Source organism: Culex quinquefasciatus, chromosome 3, assembly GCF_015732765.1.
Source record: "Culex quinquefasciatus strain JHB chromosome 3, VPISU_Cqui_1.0_pri_paternal, whole genome shotgun sequence".
Taxonomy (NCBI): domain Eukaryota; kingdom Metazoa; phylum Arthropoda; class Insecta; order Diptera; family Culicidae; genus Culex; species Culex quinquefasciatus.
This window is the reverse complement of record NC_051863.1, coordinates 89,841,026-89,851,093: the sequence shown is the minus strand read 5'-3', so window position 1 is coordinate 89,851,093 and position 10,068 is coordinate 89,841,026. Positions and strand designations below refer to the sequence as shown.

The window sequence follows — 10,068 nt, the reverse complement described above, 5'->3', positions numbered from 1 at the left end:
ACTAAAAACTAAAAACTAAAAACTAAAAACTAAAAACTAAAAACTAAAAACTAAAACTAAAAACTAAAAACTAAAAACTAAAAACTAAAAACTAAAACTAAAAACTAAAAACTAAAAACTAAAAACTAAAAACTAAAAACTAAAAACTAAAAACTAAAAACTAAAAACTAAAAACTAAAAACTAAAAACTAAAAACTAAAAACTAAAAACTAAAAACTAAAACTAAAAACTAAAAACTAAAAACTAAAAACTAAAAACTAAAAACTAAAAACTAAAACTAAAAACTAAAAACTAAAAACTAAAAACTAAAAACTAAAAACTAAAAACTAAAAACTAAAAACTAAAAACTAAAAACTAAAAACTAAAAACTAAAAACTAAAAACTAAAAACTAAAAACTAAAAACTAAAAACTAAAAACTAAAAACTAAAAACTAAAAACTAAAAACTAAAAACTAAAAACTAAAAACTAAAAACTAAAAACTAAAAACTAAAAACTAAAAACTAAAAACTAAAAACTAAAAACTAAAAACTAAAACTAAAAACTAAAACTAAAAACTAAAAACTAAAAACTAAAACTAAAAACTAAAAACTAAAAACTAAAACTAAAAACTAAAAACTAAAAACTAAAACTAAAACTAAAAACTAAAAACTAAAAACTAAAAACTAAAAACTAAAAACTAAAACTAAAAACTAAAAACTAAAACTAAAAACTAAAAACTAAAAACTAAAAACTAAAAACTAAAAACTAAAAACTAAAAACTAAAAACTAAAAACTAAAAACTAAAAACTAAAAACTAAAAACTAAAAACTAAAAACTAAAAACTAAAAAAAAACTAAAAACTAAAAACTAAAAACTAAAAACTAAAAACTAAAAACTAAAAACTAAAAACTAAAAACTAAAAACTAAAAACTAAAAACTAAAAACTAAAAACTAAAAACTAAAAACTAAAAACTAAAACTAAAAACTAAAAACTAAAACTAAAAACTAAAAACTAAAAACTAAAAACTAAAAACTAAAAACTAAAACTAAAAACTAAAAACTAAAAACTAAAAACTAAAAACTAAAAACTAAAAACTAAAAACTAAAAACTAAAAACTAAAAACTAAAAACTAAAAACTAAAAACTAAAAACTAAAAACTAAAAACTAAAAACTAAAAACTAAAAACTAAAAACTAAAAACTAAAAACTAAAAACTAAAAACTAAAACTAAAAACTAAAAACTAAAAACTAAAACTAAAAACTAAAAACTAAAACTAAAACTAAAAACTAAAAACTAAAAACTAAAAACTAAAAACTAAAAACTAAAAACTAAAAACTAAAAACTAAAAACTAAAACTAAAAACTAAAAACTAAAAACTAAAAACTAAAAACTAAAAACTAAAAACTAAAAACTAAAAACTAAAAACTAAAAACTAAAAACTAAAAACTAAAAACTAAAAACTAAAAACTAAAAACTAAAAACTAAAAACTAAAAACTAAAAACTAAAAACTAAAAACTAAAAACTAAAAACTAAAAACTAAAAACTAAAAACTAAAAACTAAAAACTAAAAACTAAAAACTAAAAACTAAAAACTAAAACAAGTTTGAGTTTACCTGTAATACAGTAAAGCTGTATTGCCGCTCACGCTACTTTCGGTTGATTTTTCGGAGTGTAAATTACAATTTATCTTTACAACTCGTGTACGCGCCAGAGCAGAGAACACCAGTGAATCACCAGTTCGTGGAGTTAGACCGTGATAGCTGTTCTAAGGACGTTTTAAGTGCGATCTAGTTTTGAAGAATAAACTTTTGTTTACTTTAAGTGAGTGACCAGTGATATACTGTCGGCGTGCAGAGACCCCTCTTGCATTGTTGCGTGCAAGCTGAGTGTACCAATTGGTAAATACACTACCAACTGCTCGCCGTAGCTCGTGAGCTCCATCATAACAGACCGCTTCGACGTACGAAGCGCAGTCTGAGTTCAAGACGGTGGAGTGCGTTTAGTGGTACACAGTGAAGGTTTTTAGTTGATCGTGCGTAAAAGAATACCTACTAAGCAGATCTACCTCGGTGCAGCGCCCGTTGGCCAGATGGCCACGGCTAACGTGTCCACAATGGGTTGGCCTCCAATCCAGAACGGCAACAACCTGAACCCGAACAGAAGAACGCTACAAACATGGATGGACCCCAAGAATGAACACGGTCAGGTTGAAATTCTGCAGCTGAAAGCGACACAAGGCGGAAAACTACCAAACAACCCCTTTATTATTTCCAAAACCATCGAGAACACAGTGGGAAAGATCGCAGCAGCCCACACGGAAGGAAAAGGAGAACGATATGTCCTGAAGGTGCGAAATCATGCGCACTTCGAAAAGCTGCAAACTGTAACTAAGCTCATTGACGGTACCGACGTCCAGATCATACCCCACCCTACGCAGAACATCGTGAAATGTATTGTCACTTGCCGGGAAGCCGAGACCTTGAGTGAAGAGGAACTACAGCAAGAATTGGAACCACAAGGGGTCCGAGCAGTACATCGAATCAAGAAGTTTGTCAACGGAGCACAAATCGGAACACCAACACTCGTCATCACCTTCAATGGAACGGTTGCACCAGAATACCTGTTCTTTGGACTCATTCGTATCAAAACAAGAACCTACTATCAATCTCCTCTGCTATGCTACAAGTGTTTTGATTACGGCCATCCTAAAACGAAATGCGCTAACCCCTCTCGTTGCTCCAACTGTTCCCAATCTCATGTGGAGGAGCTAGACAAGTGCCCCAATGCTACTTTTTGCAAAAACTGCGAACAAGCCCACTCACCAAAAGACAAAAAGTGCCCTATTTATCTCAAAGAAAATGCCATTATTCATCTCAAAACAGACAAAAATTGTACGTACAGCGAAGCTAAAGAGATTTATGACCAAGAAAACAGTAATGTTACCTTCGCATCAAAGGTGCAAGAGAGATTACAACAAGCGAGGGACGAATCTGCAAAAGATGATGAGATCAAAAAGCTAAAACTGGAAATTGAAAAACTTAAGAGCATAGCAAAAGAAATCGTTGCAATTAAAGGTCAAAACATAAAACTGCGAGAGCAATACAAGAAAAAACTGGAAGAAAATTACATTCTCACCAAACAACAAAACGATACCCAAGCTACACCAGACAACACGAACCCGCCACTAGATCCGTCACCTAAAACACCTGAAACAAAACCCAAGCCGATTAACAAACGACCACTAGGCAAAACATCCTCGATACCTATTCAGCCTTCGAAAAAAATGGTAACTTCTGAAGACGAACCCGACGTAAACATCACCCTGGAAGACAACTTGGAAGACAGCCAAGTCCTCATGGACGAAGAAATGGCAGATCGTGACCTAACATCTCCAACACTTTAACAATGGCCAGTACAGACAACTCCCACTCAAACGATAACGACAACTTTTTGTATAACTGGACGAAATCCACTGAAATTTGGAACAAAAACGACAACAAAAAAGACAATCCTAATTCAACGCATATACCCGGAAGTTGGTTTGGGTCTGGTGAAGAGAAAGTAACCAACCCACCTTCCCTTGGGAAGGAGAACGATCGATCAGACGGAAGCGAGGACGTTACATCCCAACCTGTGCTTTGTCAGCCTGATCATCGTTCGGCCAACAGCAAAGACAAATCGACAAACTCCATCTACCCACCAACGGACAACACCGGTGAATCAACAAGGCATTTCCTGTTGCCAGCCCTGTCCCGAAACGTACCGACCAACTTGGTTGATGAGCTTCCGGCGGCTGCTGGCATCAGGAGCTGGCCTTGCTCTTAGGCAAGTAGCTTCACACTTTCAAATCAACAACAAACTGTTGCCCATCGTTCTTCCACAGACCGATTTGACCCGCACATCTACTCAAAAACAAGACACTTAACTCCCTCAATACCTATGACACCCGGAAATACAATTATATCTTGCTCGGAACGAGTACCCGAGAGCAGAACGAACCAGATTACCAGTTTAGCAGCAAATCAACTTATTCCAGCAACATCAACAAGTCACGAAACAAGAGTGAGGCATTTCCCAGATCCAGCCCCGACCTTGAATGAACCAGCAACCGCTGATGAGCTCATGGCGGCAGCTGGATCTGGGAGCCCGAGCTCATCTCAGGCAAGTAAAAATTACTCTTGTACCGAACAATCGCATCTGGCAGCTTCTTTTACATCGGCAGGTTTCCGTAACATCACTGATCCGCTTCATCTGTCTCCTGAGCAACCAATCTCAAACAAATCAAGAGCAAAGCATTTCCCTGATCCAGCCCTGACCTTGAATGTACCAGCAATAGCTGACGAGCTCTTGGCGGCAGCTGGATCCGGGAGCCCGAGCGCACCTCTGGCAAGTACATCTCGCTCCAGTGCTGACCAACTCAATCTGGCTCCTTCTGTCGCATCAACAGGTTCCCTAGACGTTGAAGACGAAGATCTGGCGCCACAAGGATCGCGCACCTTTGCTATACAATGGAACGTTAGTGGCTTACGCACTCATCGCAGTGAATTACAACTTCTCCTCGCCAAATACCAACCCGCTCTTGTATGTCTGCACGAAACAAATGCCCAAGAACTGAAAGTGCCAACTGATTATATTGGAAAGGACTATCATTTGATTCTGGGGCCCTGTTCTACCCAAGGTAGACAGGGAGCCGGCCTCGCAGTAAAAAAGGGGATTCACTATGACCGAATACAATTGATAACCGATGTCCAGGCCGTTGCGGTGCAAGTTCACAACCCGCATAAGTTAACAGTTGCATCTGTATACCTCTCACCCAACGATAAAGACGCAGCAAGCAAATTCAACAACTTACTCGCCGAACTTCCAAAGCCAGCACTAATCCTGGGTGACCTAAACGCCCACCACCCTGCCTGGGGCAGCAGAATGATAAACGTATCGAAAGCAGCACAAAAAAGAGGAAGTCAAATTCTGGAGCAAATCGTGTGCCACGATATGCTAGTCCTAAACGACAAAACTCACACTCGACTCGACCCTGTCTCAGGGAATACGCAAGCATTAGACGTATCGATCTGCTCTACAGCAATAGCTTATAAATTTGAGTGGAATGTTGTTCCGGACTGTGCTGATAGCGACCATTTTCCAATCTTGATTAAAGAACCTGGAGATCCAGATGTGACCACGTGTCGCAGAAAATGGATTTATGATCGAGCAAACTGGCGATTATTTGAAGGACTCACTTCCCAAAGCATACGACCAGGACAAGCCCTAACTGTTAAGGAGTTTACAAGCAGGATAATAACTGCCGCAGAAGCAAGCATCCCGAGAACAAGCGGTAAACCGGGTCGTAAAGCTGTAAGCTGGTGGAACCAAGACGTGGCACAAGCTGTTAAAACCAGACGGAAGCGGCTGAGAGCACTTCGTCGAATGGAAGAAAACGACCCTCGGAAACCGGAAGCACTTAAACTGTTCCAGGAAGCTCGGAAGCACTGTCGGAAAATCATTCAAGATGCAAAGCAGACCAGCTGGGAGAATTTTGTCCAGAGTATCAACACTGAAACAACTAGCAGTGAGGTTTGGATCCGTGTCAACCGGTTGCTTGGAAAAAGACAATCAAACATGATCTCGCTGAACCTTCCAGATGGATTTACAAACAACGGCAAAGCAGTTGCAAATGCCTTAGCTGAAGAATATCACAAAAAATCGTCGGATGCAAACTACAATGCCAAATTCCTCAAGAAAAACCTAAAAAACAAGAAGAACATCAGCAAATCGATTCGTCCAAACTTGTTCAAGCGGTACAACATTGATTTCTGTATCGAAGAACTTCAGTGGGCACTGAAACGGCGAGGAGGTACATCCACAGGAATCGATACAATTGGGTATCAACTCTTGCAGCACTTACCTTTCCCCTGTAAAATTGCTTTACTGGAACTTTATAACACCATTTGGGCTGAAGGAGAATTTCCTGCACAATGGAAAGAAGGACTAGTAATTCCTATTCCAAAACCCGGAGCAGATCTCAGCAAACCAGAAGGTTACCGGCCAATAACTCTCCTAAGTTGCATGGGTAAGCTCTTTGAGAGGATGATTAACAGACGACTAATCACAGAACTCGAGTCTACCGGGAAGCTGGACCACCGTCAATATGCATTTCGAGCAGGAAAAGGTGTTGAAGCACATTTGGCTCATCTGGAATCGCTGCTATCGTATGGAGAAAACAATCACACGGAGATCGTATCTCTGGACATCTCGAAGGCGTATGATACCACATGGCGACCGGCGATCCTTCGGACATTGGCCACGTGGAAGTTTACCGGCCGTATGCTGTACATGTTGCAAAGCTTTCTGCAAAACAGAAATTTTCGAGTCATCGCTAACGGAATGGAATCTCAACTTAAATCAGCAGAAAACGGTGTAGCACAAGGATCTATTTTATCCGTAACCCTGTTTTTGATCGCCATGCAACCTATCTTCACCATCTGCCCTCCTGATGTCCAAGTTCTACTATATGCAGACGACGTTCTTCTTGTTTCAACTGGAGGAAGTACCAGCCAAGTTCGCAAACAACTCAGAGCTGCAGTCCGCTCGATAGTGGAGTGGACCACCAGTGTCGGCTTTAATATTGCGCCGAAAAATCCCAACTCATCCATATTTGCAGTTTAAACCATCGAAAACGTGGTCGCGCGATCAAAATCAACAATACACCGATACCCAGAGTCAGGAAGATGAGAATTCTAGGGGTTCTGGTAGATTCGAGGCTCAACTTTCTTCAACACTTCTCCAACACACAAAAAAACTGCAGTACTAGAATGAATGTAATTAGAATCCTAGGAAGTCGTCTCAAGAGAAGCCACCGAACAACACTCCTCAACGTAGGCTCAGCTTTAACACAGAAAAAAATCAATTCCCGTAATCGTGAATTAAGTTCACGAATGTGAGATCCACGAAGGAATTTATTCATGAGTATGGTGCATTTGCACCATAAACGTGAATATATTCCTTCGTGGTTCTCATAATCGTGAACTGACTTCACGGTTTCGAGAATTGATTTTTTTCTGTGAATAGTTTCAAAATTACTTTTCGGTCTAGTACTTACAAGCACAAACTTTGAGGCGATGGTTAAAAGACTGAGTCCAACCTACAACAACATGATTCGTCTTGCAACGGGAGCCTTTTGTACCAGTCCGGTCTTATCGATCATGGCAGAAGCTGGAGTTTTGCCGTTCCAGCTGCTACTAGTACAAAGATTATCGCAACTGGCCGCTCGACTGGAAGAAAAAGGAGCAGGAAACAGTAAACTACCGATCATCAAACGAGCAGCTGATTTGTTTGAAGAAACGACCGGATCCACATTACCTGCTGTCTGTAAAGTGCAAAGACTAGGTCAAAAAGAGTGGTACGCAAAGCAAATCCAAATTGAGGACACACTGGAGAAGTCTACCAAAGCTGGAGAATCGAAGGAGACAGCAACATCCAAATTCCATGAATTGATCGCCACAAAATACCCAGACCACAAACAAATATACACGGATGGATCTAAGGAAGGAGAAAGCACGGGAGTAGGAGTGGTCTCCGGCAGTACGCAGATCAGCCTCCCACTTCCGGGTCTATGCAGTGTTTTCTCGTCGGAAGCATACGCTCTCAAGGAAGCTTTATCAACAATCTGCAAAAACGAAAACTTTTTGATTCTTTCAGATTCAGCTAGCTGTTTGAATGCACTCAAGAAGGGGCACTCTAAGCATCCATGGATACAGGAGGTCGAACGCGCAGCAGAGGGGTCGAAGGTTACTTTCTGTTGGATTCCAGCACATGTTGGCATTGTTGGCAACGAGGCAGCTGACTCACTTGCAAAGAAAGGCCGAGCGTACCCCCCTCCTAACATACCAATCCCTTACCAAGATGTTCTTCGCCACATTAAACAACAACTGTGGAGCACTTGGGAAAATACGTGGCACAGTACGCACTCGCAATTAAGGAAAATCAAACCGAGCCCAACAAAGTACGAGGATCGAAGATGTGCATCCGAACAACGAATGTTTACAAGATTGCGAATAGGACACACGCGCCTTACTCATTCCTACCTACTAGAACGCACCCACCCACCAGTTTGTGACTATTGTGGAACTCGATTAACCATCGAGCACATCCTGACAGACTGTCGTGGATTTACCAAGGAGAGACAGGATTGTAGCATTTTTGGAACCATTGTGGACATACTTGGAAACACCTCGGAACGAGAAAGTGCAGTGTTAAAATATTTTAAAACTTGTAATCTAACAGAAAAAATCTAACTAATCCTTTTTCAAATGACACGAATGCCAAATTATGGTAAAGTGTCAATAATAAACTATAATAATAATAATAAAAACTAAAAACTAAAAACTAAAAACTAAAAACTAAAAACTAAAAACTAAAAACTAAAAACTAAAAACTAAAAACTAAAAACTAAAAACTAAAAACTAAAAACTAAAAACTAAAAACTAAAAACTAAAAACTAAAAACTAAAAACTAAAAACTAAAAACTAAAAACTAAAACTAAAAACTAAAAACTAAAAACTAAAAACTAAAAACTAAAAACTAAAAACTAAAAACTAAAAACTAAAAACTAAAAACTAAAAACTAAAAACTAAAAACTAAAAACTAAAAACTAAAAACTAAAACTAAAAACTAAAAACTAAAAACTAAAAACTAAAAACTAAAAACTAAAAACTAAAACTAAAAACTAAAAACTAAAAACTAAAAACTAAAAACTAAAAACTAAAAACTAAAAACTAAAAACTAAAAACTAAAAACTAAAAACTAAAAACTAAAAACTAAAAACTAAAAACTAAAAACTAAAACTAAAAACTAAAAACTAAAAACTAAAAACTAAAAACTAAAAACTAAAAAAAACTAAAACTAAAAACTAAAACTAAAACTTAAAACTTAAAACTTAAAACTTAAAACTTAAAACTTAAAACTTAAAACTTAAAACTTAAAACTTAAAACTTAAAACTTAAAACTTAAAACTTAAAACTTAAAACTTAAAACTTAAAACTTAAAACTTAAAACTTAAAACTTAAAACTTAAAACTTAAAACTTAAAACTTAAAACTTAAAACTTAAAACTTAAAACTTAAAACTTAAAACTTAAAACTTAAAACTTAAAACTTAAAACTTAAAACTTAAAACTTAAAACTTAAAACTTAAAACTTAAAACTTAAAACTTAAAACTTAAAACTTAAAACTTAAAACTTAAAACTTAAAACTTAAAACTTAAAACTTAAAACTTAAAACTTAAAACTTAAAACTTAAAACTTAAAACTTAAAACTTAAAACTTAAAACTTAAAACTTAAAACTTAAAACTTAAAACTTAAAACTTAAAACTTAAAACTTAAAACTTAAAACTTAAAACTTAAAACTTAAAACTTAAAACTTAAAACTTAAAACTTAAAACTTAAAACTTAAAACTTAAAACTTAAAACTTAAAACTTAAAACTTAAAACTTAAAACTTAAAACTTAAAACTTAAAACTTAAAACTTAAAACTTAAAACTTAAAACTTAAAACTTAAAACTTAAAACTTAAAACTTAAAACTTAAAACTTAAAACTTAAAACTTAAAACTTAAAACTTAAAACTTAAAACTTAAAACTTAAAACTTAAAACTAAAAACTAAAAACTCTGTGCGGTATAGGGCACTAAATAGCACTAAATGGGCATTAGATTTTGCATGAAAAAAAAAACAAAATGGTGTCATGTGTAATCTGGCTTGAATAGACCGGATGTAGAACAAAATTCTTCTCATTATTGCGATCAGTAAGTTTCGGATCATTTTCATTTCTCTATATTTCTTAAAGCTTGCCGTGTATATGCATTTTATAAACCCGTTCCATTTTTTCCCATTCCACTAAAAACTGATTCAAACGATAATGCAGAGTTTTAAAGCAAATAAAATTCTGATTCATCAAATCAGTATGGCCAATAAGGTTACAGTAATAAAAATTGTTTTAGTACATTACCAAAATAGTTTTATTGTACCGTCAATTGGGGCGAATCGGGACACATGGGCCGAATTGGGACAGTAGCTTAAACCATGGAGGAGCAAA

At 36.0% G+C, this 10,068-nt stretch overlaps 2 protein-coding genes across 2 annotated transcripts; both read left to right on the top strand.

The window, feature by feature from the left end:
• Window positions 1-1,921: 1,921 nt before the first annotated feature.
• On the top strand, window positions 1,922-3,807 carry LOC6053456. The gene is made up of 2 exons (XM_038260950.1): window positions 1,922-2,621; window positions 3,488-3,807. Exons 1-2 carry the CDS (start codon window positions 2,072-2,074, stop codon window positions 3,805-3,807), a joined length of 870 nt encoding a protein of 289 aa, XP_038116878.1. The 5' UTR covers window positions 1,922-2,071.
• A 4-nt stretch (window positions 3,808-3,811) lies between these two features.
• On the top strand, window positions 3,812-6,645 carry LOC119769057. Its single transcript, XM_038260949.1, has 3 exons — window positions 3,812-4,645; window positions 5,141-5,833; window positions 6,641-6,645. Exons 1-3 carry the CDS (start codon window positions 3,922-3,924, stop codon window positions 6,643-6,645), a joined length of 1,422 nt encoding a protein of 473 aa, XP_038116877.1. The 5' UTR covers window positions 3,812-3,921.
• Window positions 6,646-10,068: the final 3,423 nt, after the last annotated feature.